We start from the raw sequence: 15997 nt of genomic DNA on the forward strand, positions 1-15997 counted from the left end.
AGATATTTTGTAAAAGACGGTATTTATGTATTGTTGCTCTGAACTGATGGATGTTTAACGGAGAACATGAAGCCCCACCCACATACATTCGCACGTGCTGGCTTTATAATAATGTACAGCGAGCGCGCTGCACGCGTGTCAGATGATGTTTACTACAGCACGCGCACTACGCTCGAGACAGCAGCGCGTGAAGAAGGCGACGCATGTGCCGGATTATGATTGTCAATGTTTGGAGAATGCCGCCGCTGACGCTCGTCTGCGCGATGCTGTGCGTCTCCGCGTGCGTCGCGGCGTTCTGCCCGCCGCGCTGCGAGTGTTCGGAGACGCAACGCACGGTGAGCTGCGCGTCCGCTGGACTCTCCCGGATACCTGCCGCGATACCGCGCGACGCCACGCGCCTGAGCATCACCGGAAACTCCATTCAGCGTCTCGAGCAGAGCGCGTTTAACGCGCTGCAGAATGTCACTCACCTGAACCTGAGCAGTAACGGGTAACAAACAAACTTTTATCTGTCTTTGTATTTAAACGATTCTTTTGTCCAGAGAAGTGACCGAGCATTGAACAATTTGTCAGTATGCATTACGTCATCGTTCCTGTGAATTGTAATAATGTAACCACGTGATATATTTCATGGTATTTTGCGTTTAGAATTATGGAGGTGGGCTCGCAGGAGTTCTCATCTCTGCAGACGCTGCGTTCTCTGATCCTGAACGACAACCGTCTGGTTCTGATCCATCCCGAAGCCTTCTCCGTCCCCGGAAGTCCTCTGCAGGAGCTCAGTCTCAGGTCTTCTCTTCATAACTACACCTCCCTGACAGACCTCATCACTGCCCTGCGCTGGGGTCGGCTCTCAAGCCTGCAGCGTCTCGACCTGTCAGCCAATCACCTCGTCCTTCTGCCTCCGGCCATGTTTTCCCCTCTGCCCAACCTGCAGCATCTCCATCTGAGCGAGAACTCCCTGTCGGCCGTGCACAGCAGCGCATTCTCCGGCGTGGAGCGGCTTCTGGAGCTGGACCTGACCCGAAACGCCATGCGCAGCTTCAGCGGCGAGGGTCTGCGGGAGCTGGAGCGACTGCCTCGCGTCCGGCTGCTGTTGAGTCAGAATCCGTAAGCGTGCACGTGTGACACGGAAGAGTTTGTGAACTGGCTGAACTCTTCGAGGGTCAGGGTGGGGGATGTGGAGAAGCTGTTTTGCGCGTTCCCGGCGGCGCTGCGGCACGTCTCGCTGCTGGCTCTGAGCGCTCAGGCCCTCGGGTGTCGCGTCCAACCCGTGGGCGAAGAGGTCATCCACTTGACCCTTCAGACATCTTACGTGTTCCTCGGACTCGTGCTGGGATTCGTGGGAATGGTCTTCCTCTTTGTGGTCTATCTTAACCGAAAGGGCATCAAGAAATGGATCGCCGACTTTTATGAAGCCTGCAGAGACGTGCTGGAGGGTTATCAGTACCGCTATGAACTTGACTCCGATCCACGACTGCAGCAAGTCTCACAGGATCGAGCTCAAGCGGACACGCGTGTGGGACGTGTCCCGTCTGCGGTCCACGCTGCACAGATTCCGTCTGATGTGGCGTTATAACCGCGACACAAAGAACTGTGCGATGTGTGTCTTTAGAGATGTTTGTTGCGTTTCGGTGTGTAGAAGAGTGAAAACTGGATCAAACCTTTAGACATCAGAGCCATGAAGCATAGTTTCCTTCTTACTAGATAAAGGATATCGTTTTGTCAACTTTTAGCATTTTAAAGCACACAGATGGCTTTAAAGTGACAGTTCAGCCAAATGAAATGAAATTCTTTCATCATTTACTCAAACCTGTGCGAGTTTCTTTCTTCATCAGAACACAACAGAAGATATTTTGAAGAATGTTGACGATCAAACAACACTGAGCTCCAATGACTTCCATTGTATGAACACGAAACCAGAGACATTTCTCAAAATATCTTCTGTTGTGCTCCACTGAATTTAGATTTTTGGCTGAACTCTTCTTTTCAAGCGAACATTTGTGAAGCAAAATCTACATCCATAAGATGGGACACACGTGTGGTGAAATGAAGTAATGTGAATGAGAACAACATTTTGTTGAATGATACACAAACACTGCTGTATTTATGATTAACACAATTCAATCACAACATCTCTCTGTCTAATGTTCTGTGATCAATCTGACGCTTTCATAAGATATACACCAGATTCATATTCTCCGCTCCGAACGGCCCCACGCGCACGCACACACACACACACACACACACGCACGCACACAGGTACAGCTTGTGTCCTCATTATTTGGTTATGGCTCATCTCACTGCTGGTTGAGGAAGAAGAGGAAGATGAAGACAGGGTGAAAATGGGGCACAATGAAGGATTTGGAGTGTTCCCTGTGCGTGTGTGTGTGCGTGCGTGCGTGCGTGTGTGTGTGCATGTGTGTGTGTGTCTGCTGGAGCTCACGGCTAATGACTGCAATTGAACAAGAGCAGACAGCCCATATTAATCTGTGTCTTTGCTTTTGGCAAAGAAGTCTATTAGAGAGGGAGAGAGTGTGTGTGTGTGTGTGTGTGTGTGTGTGTGTGTGTGTGTGTGTGTGTGTGTGTGCGTGCGTGTGTGTGTGTGTGTGTGTGTGTGTGTGTGTGTGTGTGTGTGTGTGGCATTACGTTGAAATGAAGTCCAACCCAAATTGTCTTTAAAATCCATTTGTTGCCAAGCAGGCCAGTGTGAATTTCTGTAGAAATAAAAATTTTCGGTGGATATATGTAAATAAAAGTGTAACATGATTTCTAGACCTGAAAAGAAATAAAATCTTATTGACATTTCTACAATACGTGTAAATGTTTCTATTTATGCTCATTTACAAACAATTTAATCATACAGAAATCATTAAACATTTTGACTACCATATACTCCAGACAACACTTACTTAATAGGCCTACTCTGTGATAATATCATTTACATTATATACGTTTTTATTTGAATATTACCTGTGATCATAGAAAAACGCTTTTGTGCTCTCTCTCTCTCTCTCTCTCTCTATACAGTAGCCTATATATATATATATAATGCTTTTTAAAATTAGTACGGGTGTCACACTGAAGGGTTTATTTCATGATAACAGCTGGCTGCTTGTACATTATCCTGCTTATTACACGGCTACTTGACACATGAGAGAAAATCTGGACATGAAATGTGAATGTGAAATATTTGATTAGTTCATTTTTACCGGATGCAGACCTTCCGCGAGGAGAAGCCGTTTACTTTCAGTTTTAAGGTAAGAAACTACGTTCAAATGTCACGAACAGACAATCTGGTTTAATCATTAGTGAATATAATATAATGTCACATATGTTATTAAAAGACATATTTATATTAATTTGTCAAAAAAGCTGTCAAACTGATTTGCTGCATCCGGGTTACCGTGTGTTATTAGTTTTGAGCGGTTGTTATCTGGGAATAACGAACCCGCAAATGTCGCGACTGGCCAATCAGAATCAAGCATTCCAACGAGACGTGGAATAAATACTGATAAGGTACATCTGAAAAATCGTAACATGATGTATTTGGTCATTTTCATGTTTTTGTATCATTTCCTTAGTACCGTTTTTCTTATGTCTCTACTGTTCTTATTTTTTCAGTAAAAATAAATCTGAATGAAAAGGATTGAAGCGTCACATCCGCGTGACGTCACGGCTCACCTGAGTGTGGGAGTGGTTTACCTGTAGCCGCAGGTAAAACACGGCACGAATCTAATCGAGCAGAGCTTCAGTATGAGTCCGACCTGAAACGGGCAGATCGATACGTGTTGTGCGTGTTTGTGCACTCGATGAATCGGTTCAGATACCGATGAAGTGGAATTAATATCTCTGTAAAGGACCCGTGTTCAGGCGCGCGACACTTCCGCGATCCTCTCGCGCTCTAAACAACAGAGATTCATCTGATCCTATGCGGTAAGTGTCTGAAACAGCCCCAAACTCACTCAATACAATACATTACACTGGTGTGTCTGCTGTGTGGGGATTTTTCAAGGTTTGCGAGCCTACATCACGATGTAAAGTCGATAAATGTAGTTCTTAAAGGCGCAGTACAGTTCAACCGAATGAATGCTAAACATAATAATGAAAGTGCAAAGTTGAAATAAACTCCGTCTGTTTGTAATCTCAGATGTAGTGTTTACAGGCCTGCTGGACATTCAACGTGTTTTGATCTCTCTGTATGTTTAAATAACACAACACAACTAACAATAGTAAGTTTAATCCATGTGTCTTTTGTATTTCTTTCTCATCCTCATCAGTCTGGAGGTATTTCGAGCATTTAGAATACATGTAAACACAAACTTGATCATCAAGTAATTCTTGCCCACCAAAGAAAACCTTCTACCCTACATGACAATCACATGCAGCGGCTTCAGCTTTGTATGCAGAATGTTAAAATCTGAACGTAACTGCATGTTTACATTTGACAGACGTCTGTAAACAAACAGAGAGAGAGTCTAGATTGACATCTGCAGTGATTTCATGTGATGAATTTATACATTTGTGTCTTGTTTTATGTACAGGTTTGTATTATTGTACAATGAACATAAAATAAGGAATCGCACGATATGAAGTTTGTCTTTGGCTTTTTCACATTTGTGGATTCTCTCAAAATATCAGTCCATTAGACAAGCGGGAGTTTTAATGATAATTCGTGTTTTTTAATACCACAAATACAACCTAAACACATGGTTATTATGCCTAAGCCATGATTCTTTTTCAGAAGGGTTAGGCCTCTTTGATCATTTTCCTGTTTTGATATCATTTTTAATTTCGATGCTGATTTATGTCTATGCTGTTTGTTCTCAAATGATTTTTTTTCTGTGAAGCTGCTTTGCAAGAACACATTTGTGAAACGTGACTCTTTATTTCTCTGACACTGACGTCGTGTCTCTGACAACAAAGAGATTTCCACTAAGAGACTCTTGAAAACTAGTTTAGTTTGAATTTATAGACCCCAACCACCGCTCGCATCCTCCTGTAGTTTTTGTTTTTCAAATCATGTGGTTTTTCATGTCTGAAATGAAGCTCGAGGTAACGTTTGTGTGTTCTACAGGTGGTGAATGTGTTGAGTTATGCCTGGCCACAGAACAGGAACTCATCCGAAGAGTCATCCTCACAGCTCGGGCCGCTCTCGATCCGATGGCTGCAGGCAGGGCCGCGTTTACTCCAGCAGCACGAGTCAGGAGACGCACAGAGAGGCGTACGGCGAGCAGCCACGCAGCGCAGACGCGCAGTTTCCCCGTAAGAGTCATCCTCACTACGCCAACGGACGAGGATCAGAAACCCTGGGCTTCATCCCGGGCTCGGCGGACTCTCCTCAGGTCAATACTCAGGCCTGCGGCTCGTGCACGTCGCTTGGCTGGAGTGGCTGTAAATCTCTGCTGTGTTGCGTCCTCACCTGCGGCCTCTACGGCTCTCGCAAACCCTGCCTCTCGGCCAATGAGAGCTCCACAGATAACCCTTCCAAAGCCGAGGTGGAGCCGCGGAAGCCCAACGGCGTGGCGCTGTCCAACCCCACGTGCGGCGTGAGTCTGGAAGACGGCAAGACCAGGCAGTTGCCCAGCTCCGGCAGCTTCAGGTACTGCGACGTCCACATCGCCGGCAAGAGGGTGGTGGAGTACCCCCTGACCCCGCGCCGGATCAGGACGGCGGCGACGACGACGACGACAAAGGGAGACGGCCAGCGGCCCATCAGCCACAGCAGCATCATCTCCCGGGAGGATCTGGATCTGGATGACCTGGATGATGGCGGCACGGACATCGACTCGCTCATCACCAAAAAGCTCCTGGAACTTTATAAACTGCACCAGATCGAACAGCTGGCCAAATGCACGTCCGACTTGTCGTTCTCGCGGAAGACCAACGAGATCAGCGACCTGATCAACAGCATCGCGCACGACTACAACCTGGAGGAGCAGGAGGCCGAGTGTCGCCTGGTGCACGGCGTCATCCGCATCAGCACCCGAAATAAATCCTCCAAAGGTTACAAAAGCAAAGACTATAAAACGCAAGAGGTGAACGGGAGGAGGGACGGAACGCTGCCCGACAGCGGGAACGAGACCATGACCTTCAGCTTTCGTGATGGTAAGAGATGGTTTCTAAAGCCTACGACTCTATTTCTGCCGTGGAACACTGAAAGTGGACGGTGGCCGGCGGCTGTCAGAAAACATCGAGCTCTTTGAAGCCTTGTGTGCGTAAGGTATATTTGAAGGGTTTATGGGCTGGAACCCTTGCTTGACAGGCCTGGTCACCGTTTGCTTTCATCGTATGGAACATTATAAATAACTCCCTTTGTGTTCCATTGGTATGGGTTTGGAAAGACGTAACGACAGAATCTTGGTTCCTTTATGAAAAGTTCAGCGGTGCGTGACTGTGTTTCATTTGAACATCATTTCTCTTTTCTCATGAAGAACCTGAGGTACTGATGTCCGATCCGACAGACTCAGACGTGCGAGCCCGAGACATGAGAGGGAAACGTAAGTCCCGCTCTCCTCATTTCTACTGTTTTGGGGCATGAATGTGTTGGCTGATGATGATGACGGGGTGATCTTTATGTCAGTGCCCTATTGGAACAGTTCCATTTCCCAACATTTTCGGACTCTTTCTGTCTTTGATCTTCCCTCTCCTGCCCATCCCCTCTACATAAACTGTGACGGTCGCTTCTCTTCTTACCTCACACACATTCTTCACTCTCCTGCAGGCAGTTCATTCAGTGGTATGGTGTCGCTCCATCTTTATAGAACCAGCAGGAACTGCTTCAGACCTGTGAACATGTGACATGTCTTTTAGATTTGTGCTTTTATAAGATGTAAACCAGTTTTTTTCTTTCACAGATTACTACTCGAGCTCGGCTACAGATTCATCAGGCGCTCCGCTGTTACGCTAGCTGCCGTCCCTTCGGTTTGTGCTGCCCACCGAGTGTCGGACGTCTGAAGGATTCACTTACGTGTTCTTACGTCGACTTCAGTGTCGTGCAGTTACATGTTGAACAAATGTTACACAATCATCAAAGACTGTTGTTGAGTATTTGTTCTAGTTTTACTTTTGTTAAGACAAGTCGCGTCTGTTGTGTATTAATGACAGCATCGTGCTGTGCTATCCGCCGTCCTTCAGTCTCGGGTCCTCTCTTCTTTTTCATGCCTTCATCAGAACTGAAAAGCCACTTTTGTGCCGTGGAACGTCTTGAAATGCTTTGTGAAGATTTGTTGTTGTTTTTTTATTGAAATAAAAAGGGAATATCCCCATTATTTTCTGTGATTTTAGCAACCGCTGCATTCATTCGGTCAGTCCGTGCGCGCACCATTTGTCAGGTGATGTGGGAGTGGCGTCTTTCAGAGCGGATTTTACTCCAACATACTTCCACATGTACGTGTTTTAAAGGGGTCATATGGCGCAAATACGTGTTTTTGGTGTGTTGCCCATGCATGTATTAGACAAGTAAAACTGCAGAAATGAAAGTGTGGGAACAAAAGAGTCATTCTAAGTAAAAGCGAATGCTCACCAGACCTGCCTGAAACACCTCGTGTAACCACACCCCCACAAATCTACATCAGTTGGTGGTCTGATTTGACAGAGACCGCCCAAATGTAAACACAAGTAAGGTGGGCGTACCTGTCAGTACAACTGAAGAGGAACCTGATGTTACAAATATGGTCAGAGGCGTTACATTACCCTCACACGCTTGCAGTATTCCACCAATCACTACGCACTGGTGAACTGACCAATCACAGCACACCTCGCTTTTCAGAGCCATGAGCTTTGTTAAACATCTGTGTGTTTCAGAGAGGCGGAGCAAAGAGGAGATACAAACATGCACGGTGTGTGGAAAATACAGCGTTTATCAACCTTAAATCGTGTTTACACATTACATCACATCTAAAACAAACCATAATATTCCTTTTAGCCGTGTCATATGACCCCTTTAAGTTGAGGTTTGTCCTCTCTCTCTCTCTCTCTCTCCCTCTCTTTCCATCTTTAACATGTAGCATTTTTCTTGCAAGATCGCATTGCTGTCGCCTCCTCCCTTCTGCTCCCTCAGGTCACTGTGTTATGAACTTGTTTGGCTGGTTTGACAGTAGAAAGGAAACAAAATCCCTGTGTTTGGGGAGGAGGGGCAGAAAATTCCCCTTACAACTGTCCTCTTCATACCGTACAACGAAACGCATGCAGTTCACGAGGAGTAACATCAAGTCCATTTCACTTCCAGAACATCATAAATCATGTGAAGTTTATCATGAGCGCTCTAAAGCACTTCAGTCATTCAACACTCCGCTCCGAATGTGATGTTCCACTCAAAAATAAACATTCATTCATCCTCATGTCATGAGACGTTTCTCAAAATATCTTCCTCACATACAGATTTACAACCACTATAGGATGGATTAATGTTTCTTTAACTCGCTCATCTGAGAAATTCTGTATGAATGACTTCATTCTACCTCAGGCAAACACGAGATTGGAGTCGTTCGTCTTCTGTTGTGTTGGTCTGCTGATCAGACTACATTTGCCAATACGACACTGAAACTGTGTGACAAACTATATCCCACAATGCAATGTGCCAGACCACTTTTGACCTTTCTTTGTGCTCTGTCGTTTTGCTTTCTGTGATGTAAGATGTAAGAAATATTTGTATCTTGTATATGTGTGTTTTTTTGTATGATGGCGTATCAGTATGGAACGCCATTAAGGCCAAAACGTGTGAAACTAACGTGTTAACACGCAATTACGCGTTAACGCGCAATTACGTGTTAACACGTACTACGCGTTAACACGCAATTACGTGTTAACGCGTAATTGCGTGTTAACACGTTAGTTTCACACGTTTTGGCCTTAATGGCGTTCCATATATCAGTGGCTTGTATTTCATTTCGTGACTTGTTTTGTTGGTGTTCAGCACAAGAGGGCGGCATCACATCACATCACATCACATCACACATCAATCACATCACACCTGAACCTGGAGCTGTATGTCCGTGTGATCATGTGATCTGTGACACTCACTTCACTTCACCACACAGTTCAGACGTTACAACCTTACGTATATCGTGTGTTTTTGGAGGAAGGAGAGGTCCAGATGTGTCATGCACTGGTAGAATGGTGATGTGTATTGTGTGATTGTGTGTCTGACCCTGGAACAGTGACTTCACACGTCACGACGACATTTTGACCTTTCTTCAGAAATAAATGTGTAAGTCATGCTGGTGAAGCGTCTGTAAATCTCTGAAGCTTAAGACGAGAATGTAATTCTACCGTACACTATATACTGTATGTTATGTGTTACGCAATGACAAACTTCTCAAACAATAGTCATCACGTGACCTCATCATCAGAGACTATTTAAAGGGATAGTTCACTCAAATATGACAAATCTCTCATCCCAGAAGGACATGACTTCATTTCTTTATTCAAACACAAACTAAAGCGTTACCATTGGACATTTTGAATTCATTTCAATGTGTCTTGCTGGTATGTATCTGTGTTTTCATGAATACATAACAACACAATCACTAAATGAACTATGACAGACGTATGGTTTCACTTTCGAAGGTGTTTATGAACCCACTGAGTCATTTGTGTTTACTTTAATGACGTTCGTGCTTTCTGGAGTTTCAACATGTCGAGTCCCATATAAGAAGATAACATGGCAGCATCTTAATATAAAACGATTCATTTGTGTTTACCTGAAGAAATCTGAGAAGACACGAGGATGAGTAAATAATGAGAGGATTGTCAGATTTTAAATGCGTTTTCTTCAGATATGTGTTTTTACACTTCATACACTAACTGTATATACAGTATCTGATCACACAATTTATACAATTATATACACTACCGGTCAAAAGTTTTGGGTGAAATGTTTCTCCTTATTTTAAAAAACCTTTGATTTAAAAAAGTGTGCTTAAATGTCGGAAATTAGTTTGGTAGACAGAAACATAATTTTGCAAACAAACATGTTTTTTTCATGGCAAAACTAACATTTTATTTAATAAAAAATGTTTTTGAGACGGATGGCTTTGACTGAAGAAAGGGCAGCCAACAAGAGCACAGAACAGATGGGAAGCCCTTTCATGTTGTTTGAAAAGCATCTGAGGGCGAGACCTCCAGAAGCTGATTGAGAAAATGACAAGAAAACATTTCTGCAAATTCTAGTCAAATGGTGACTACACTGAATAACACGTTTTAATTTATCATTTTTTTTAATAACAACATAATTCCCATTGTTACCTTTGTTTTATTTCATAATTTTGATGAGTTTTTTATTATTATAAAGTGAGTAAGTGTCCAAAAACTTTTGACCGATTTGCGGCGCCCATAAACATCACTGCTTTTCCACTTTCATAACTCATTTATAAAAGACTCACACATGACATGAACGCAAAACCAAACACACCAAAACTAGTGTAAAAATAGGTTTAATAATGATGAACATACAAAAAACATTGATATGTTGATTTCTCACAGAGACATAATACACAGCTCCAGCACATACAGAGGTATTCATCTACAAGAAAAACTCCATCCTGTACTTAAAGAACAACAAGTGTGCTTCTAACACAGCCAGCAAAAACAACAACACAAAGAAATAAATCACACACTTGTGACCTATACGGCGCGTCAGAAAGATGCAGTGATTTCATTCAAGTGTGTAAACAATGACGGAACCTGTAACTTCTGGAATCATATTTCAGATGTAACCCCTTCGCAAGGTGCTGAATGTTCTGTTGAAGGTCACTACCTGGTGAACAGCATATCCATCAAGAGATCCAGAAGTTCCGCCTGACCGATGACGGGCCTGAAGAACAGTTCTGTGACGAGCGCGGGTGTGATGACCTTCAGCGTGGACGCGGCTAGGAGGATGCGGGCGAATCGGCCCGTGTCTTCTGGATGAGGAGGAACCAAGACCTCCTTCAGAGCCTGTTGAGCTTCATACTGCAGACCCTCCACAAACAGAGACGCCTTCAGACCCGGCACATCTGAAGATCAAGAAACAAGCACACGTGTGAGGAAAACATCACCTTTCTACAGTCAAAGAGCAAAGCGGGACTGCAAAAGACCTACCAGGGTTGAATATGATGGTGCCTTTTAAGTAAGCGTACTCCTTAGGGCTCAAATCCAGACTCCTGAACTTCTTCAGACACGCTTTAAGAGTTTGCACGCCGCCCAGGGTGGGCTGCTCGCGCTCCGACCTGTCCGTCTCCGGGCGGTTGAGGAGAATCTGTTTCAGCATGCTGGCTGCTGGAGCGTCGTGGATGGCGAAGCGGACCCCGTCCTGAGCCAGACCCAGAATGAAGAGTGGCGTCCAGCAGTTCTGCAGCAGAGACAGCTGGTCTTTGGGCGGCAGCTGTTGAAACGCAGGCAAACTCCTCATGAAGTGCATGGTCTTGACCAGCACGCTCGACGCCACCCGGCACGTGTCGTCGGGCGTTCTCAAACACACTTTCCTGCGCGTGTCGCAGCGGCAGGCGTGAGGAACCCGGCCGTAGTTGGGCGCGCTCGGTTCGGGGCGGCTGAGGATGTTGAAGAGGATGGCGTTCGACTGTCCTTTACTGTAGTCGCCACAGCAGTGACATTCAGAATCCATGACGGTGCGCGACACGTGTGGTCCGAAGCGCTGAGACACTCACCGTATCTGAAAGGAGCTCCTATTTATAACGAGCTCACAGCGGGTTGAACTTCTGAACCTTGACCCACTCCGTGTGTCAGATAAACAAGCAATGGTGATAAGGTAGCCGAGATGTATTTTAGGTGAGGTGATGTTATCTCCAGCGTATAGTCGTTGCACCAGGCTGTACCAAGCATCCAAGGACTCTGCAGGTATTCACTTATATGACCGCTATTGTCACAGACTTACTAGCGGGACAAACGCCAACCGGAAGAGAGTGGAAGGGCAATGAACTTCTGAGACACGTCGAGCGCTGACGGTTGCTTCACTGTCACATGACTCGCATGAAACACGGCACACAGAAGACGTGACTATGAGTCTGAGTTTGAGAGTCAATTTACCTTCCAATCATAGATCCAAGATCCATTTTTATTTGTCACATACACAGTTATTTATGAAGATGGGGTTTGGTTCTAAAATGAGAATACTCCGTTTTCATTTTTTTTTCAAAAATCATGTTTTTTTATTGTGCATTCCAATTCATATCTATCAAACTGCAGTCGGTTTGTTTAGATTTAAGCCATAATAACTCCGAAAATACAGCTAACTAACGCAAGAAAAACATGATTTTTGAAAAATGTCACAAAAACTCTTCATGTTCTCTATATAACTGTGTATCTGACATATAAAAAGCTTGAATAATAATATACTTCAATTGAACAATTTACAGTTTCTAATCCAGCGTAGTATTTGTTTCAGTTGCATTTCATTAATGCACCTTGCATGGTGAAAACCAGGTGTTTTAATACCACATACTGTCTTATATTTTGTTCTTTTAAAAAAAGTAGAGTAGAATGCAATGTAAGTGGCTTTGGATAAAAGCGTCTGCCAAATGCGTAAACGTAATGTAATTGAATTGTATTTTTTTATTCGTCTATTCCTCTTATTCTTTTTTAAATGTAACGTATGTACAGTAAAGCTGCTTTGCAACAATGAAATTGAGAAAAATGCTATCAAATTCAAATGGACTTGACTTAACCTTCTCTAAAACACAGAATATGTAAAGTAGTGAGATTTAATAGTGCTACGATATGACCCTGAACAATGTTTAACATATTCAAAGCCAACTTCTCGTTTTATATCGTTTTAAAACACTGACCCTCTCTCAGGATCTGCAGATGACACACTGGAACAAAATATATGCTCAAGTCATTATGGCAACAACGTATATTTTTACACATTTAGATACATTTTTTATTAACCTATTGAAAAAGGTAAAAAAACATTTTTAAAAAGTGGATTTGTGAAGGCAGCAAAAAAAGCTAATTTTGGTGTGGATTAGACACATAGCATTAATGTAACATATACACGGTGTAGTGGATCAGTTATAATAAATAAAAAGAATTCAATTCATTTGGTTCAAATGTTATTAAGTTTAGATTGAAATAGATTGTTATGGTCCAAAAACTGATCATGTTTTTAATCTAGTTTTAGTATTTATTTTAGCTGTAGTAAAAAACACAGTGTGCTGTGCTTTATGGAATATATCGAGTGAGTTTTCTTGTGACGGGTTGTGAGATGAGAGAGAGCGTTTATCATCTGTCATTGACATGTTTTTGTGTCCTGGTTTATTATCTCAGCAGTGCCTAGCACAGAGAGCTGAAGCAGATAATTGAATTATTTTATTGCTTTCAATCACATCAACAGGAGCTATTCGTGTAATTCCCTCACATTCCCATAATGACCTTCTGTTTCCACACACACACACACACACACACACACAAGAAAATCACGTACCGTCTTTCAGTGTTGACGGATGAAGAGAGATAAAAGTACTACAGTAAAAACTCAACGCAATCAAAATCTAAATCAATGAAGGCATTGATCACAGAAATCACACCTTCTTAGAAGACACCTAATGATCATTTTTTCTAAGAGTGCAAAAGTCTTGATCTTCCTCGTTCTTCTTCATGTTTGTTCTAAAGCTTCTAGTATCAGACTCAAATAAACAGGTTCTTGTTTGCGCAGTGTCATACTTATTCAATTCCATTCGATCTACATAGCACTGTTCACAATGTAGCATTGTTTCACAGCAGCTTTACAGGACGAAAACCAAACAAAAGGAAAATCACAGAAAAAGGTAGAACACAGTAACATGGTATGGAAAGAGTACGACCATTCTAATGAAAGCCATGTTAATGGAATTTACAGAACCCCAAGCTAATCTATTATCAGCAGTCTCCCGGGTCTCATTTTTTATTGTATTATTTGCATAGAAACTGTCCTAAATTTGATTTTACGATCATTTTTTCATTCAAGTGCGATTCATAGAANCAGCTGAGCACTAATGTACTAATGCGCTTGCACTCTTTTTTGTGTGTTAAAATCAGACAGGTAAAGTTAACGAAGTGTGGAATAGTTTTCTTTGTTTTCTTGCACCTTTCTGTAGGTGGTTACTGTTGTACGTTTATTGCTTTAGCGTGTAAAGTATGGTGTGTTTGTTTACTTGTGATTCTGAATTGTATACCGCATGTTTATGCTTTATTTTTTGTGTTAGTTTGATTGATATATGATTGTCAGTTAACCGTTATATTCTTTTTTTTGGTGTTTGTTGTGATGTTACTATAACAGTTTGTTGATTGAGTCGTATAAAAGACAAAGATGCAATTATTTGTCAATATTTTCAGTTCTTATGTCTGATTTTTATTATCATTGTCGTCATGTTTGTCATTTATGACTTCTGAATAAACCCTTAGTGAGTGAAAAGAGCTTGTACGTGTGTTACTGGAGCAAGCCACGTAAAAACACATTAAAATGCACCATAAACAATTACAATAGTATGATGCACATAGAATATGCACATGCGTATTTAGGCATGTGTATGTAAACTATGTTCTGTTGATCTCTTTCAGGCGAATTCACCACTTTGTCCAAAGACACTAGTAGTTTAAAACAGGATAAAGAGAAAAACAGTCTTTGTATGACAGGGACCTGTGAATAGTATTCCAACCTGAAAAAACTACAGTGTGATGGTAAAAATAGTCATTCATATGTGCTATTGTTTGTCTACCCAAAAGCATTAATATTCACAACAATAGCATTGATTTGTACAAAAAAAGAGCAATACTATGAAGCTTAAAAGAAAACTGAGTGTGTGTCCTGTCATTCTCTGGAGACACAACTTATTACCTTGCCACTCAGTCAGAACCTCTAACCCAGATGCCTTACCTCCAGTTTAGGGCATTGGAATTTAGAATAGGGATAAAGCCTTTCAGAGATGTGATACTCCATGCATTAATTTTATTGTACAAACATGGAAATGTGTATAATTATGTGATAATGAATTGGTGATGAGTCTTTTATAAAGACTGGAAATCCTTAAAGGTTGTTCCATTACTTATAACCAGTAAACAAAATACATAAAAGTTGTGATGTCTGTTACCAAGGACGGTGTTGGCTATGTGGAATTTATAAAAAAGTTTATGTGAATATTCTATTCCAAAAATGTAATTAATTTAGATTTATTACTAATGCACTTTTATAATTTAGCATTGTTGCAAAGCAGCTTTACAGTGAACGCATATTAGTACAGACAGTAAAGGCAAAATAAAAGGTATAGAAATGTAGGAAAAACATTACCATTACCTATTATTATGTATAATAATACATAATATTATTATGTCTAGCTGTAGCCTATTTACTGTATCCTAATTAATTTTGAACGTGTATGGCTGAAATCATTAATTTTCTAGTACATAATTGGAACACACCCCAGCACCTGAAAACAGTTTGTAATAATACACTGTTATTTATTGTGATTCAATTTGAAAAAAGGTGTTATGTGTCTTGAGTGCACAATGAAAAAAATGTGTTAATGGATTCACTGAACCTTGAAAAATATTACAGAACAATGCACAAAGATATCTCAGTATACCAGCTTCCAATACCAATAACGGGAGATCTTCTGTACACTGACCCTGGTTCGAGCCCCTTCTGGGATGGAAAGCCTTTCTGTGTGGAGTTTGCATGTTCTCCCAGTGTCGGTGTGGATTCTGTACACCTAGCAAATCATCCATACAAAACTGTTGCTTTCTTTTTTGTTTTTTTAACGATCAAACAAGTCATAAGTTAGTTTGGCTGTATGGTCATCAAAAAGTTGGCCATCCTGTTGCTCACCCCTCCATACCTAAACAACTAACACACTGGAAATAAAGAAGACAGAGGTGAATGCCAATATGTGATAACAAATAACCAATAAAAACATTGACTTCATTCCACTACACACAGGTTGCCTTTATAAGTCTTAAGGATGTTATGAAAGTAGCTCACTAACAAAAAATGAATGCATTGGGGTTGACATATGAATATTGATAT

General features: G+C 42.1%; 3 protein-coding genes across 3 annotated transcripts; 2 read left to right on the forward strand and 1 right to left on the reverse strand.

The window, feature by feature from the left end:
- The first annotated feature begins 71 nt into the window (after positions 1 to 71).
- On the forward strand, positions 72 to 2756 carry tpbgl (trophoblast glycoprotein-like). The gene is made up of 2 exons (XM_057339269.1): positions 72 to 490; positions 649 to 2756. The coding sequence occupies exons 1-2, from the start codon at positions 204 to 206 to the stop codon at positions 1109 to 1111; spliced, it is 750 nt and encodes a 249-aa protein (XP_057195252.1). The 5' UTR covers positions 72 to 203; the 3' UTR covers positions 1112 to 2756.
- Positions 2757 to 3693: 937 nt separating this feature from the next.
- kdf1a (keratinocyte differentiation factor 1a) lies at positions 3694 to 7278 on the forward strand. Its single transcript, XM_057339266.1, has 4 exons — positions 3694 to 3933; positions 5075 to 6105; positions 6432 to 6497; positions 6855 to 7278. Exons 2-4 carry the CDS (start codon positions 5094 to 5096, stop codon positions 6905 to 6907), a joined length of 1131 nt encoding a protein of 376 aa, XP_057195249.1. The 5' UTR covers positions 3694 to 3933; positions 5075 to 5093; the 3' UTR covers positions 6908 to 7278.
- A 3105-nt stretch (positions 7279 to 10383) lies between these two features.
- On the reverse strand, positions 10384 to 13205 carry LOC130557486 (nuclear receptor subfamily 0 group B member 2-like). Its single transcript, XM_057339268.1, has 2 exons — positions 11080 to 13205; positions 10384 to 10994 (listed from the first exon to the last, which is right to left on the reverse strand). The coding sequence occupies exons 1-2, from the start codon at positions 11600 to 11602 to the stop codon at positions 10753 to 10755; spliced, it is 765 nt and encodes a 254-aa protein (XP_057195251.1). The 5' UTR covers positions 11603 to 13205; the 3' UTR covers positions 10384 to 10752.
- Positions 13206 to 15997: the final 2792 nt, after the last annotated feature.

The sequence above is a fragment of the Triplophysa rosa genome, linkage group LG8 (genome assembly GCF_024868665.1).
Source record: "Triplophysa rosa linkage group LG8, Trosa_1v2, whole genome shotgun sequence".
NCBI classification, from domain to species: domain Eukaryota; kingdom Metazoa; phylum Chordata; class Actinopteri; order Cypriniformes; family Nemacheilidae; genus Triplophysa; species Triplophysa rosa.

What these genes read in the sequence shown, in the direction of transcription:
- tpbgl (XM_057339269.1), top strand. Translation starts at nt 204, where the DNA reads ATGTGCCGGATTATGATTGTCAATGTTTGGAGAATGCCGCCGCTGACG. An exon ending in CTGAACCTGAGCAGTAACGG is followed by an intron (nt 491 to 648) that starts GTAACAAACAAA and finishes TTTTGCGTTTAG; the next exon opens with AATTATGGAGGTGGGCTCGC.
- kdf1a (XM_057339266.1), top strand. Translation starts at nt 5,094, where the DNA reads ATGCCTGGCCACAGAACAGGAACTCATCCGAAGAGTCATCCTCACAGC. An exon ending in GACCTTCAGCTTTCGTGATG is followed by an intron (nt 6,106 to 6,431) that starts GTAAGAGATGGT and finishes TTTCTCATGAAG; the next exon opens with AACCTGAGGTACTGATGTCC. An exon ending in CCGAGACATGAGAGGGAAAC is followed by an intron (nt 6,498 to 6,854) that starts GTAAGTCCCGCT and finishes TTTCTTTCACAG; the next exon opens with ATTACTACTCGAGCTCGGCT.
- LOC130557486 (XM_057339268.1), bottom strand. Translation starts at nt 11,602, where the DNA reads ATGGATTCTGAATGTCACTGCTGTGGCGACTACAGTAAAGGACAGTCG. An exon ending in CACCATCATATTCAACCCTG is followed by an intron (nt 10,995 to 11,079) that starts GTAGGTCTTTTG and finishes CTTGATCTTCAG; the next exon opens with ATGTGCCGGGTCTGAAGGCG.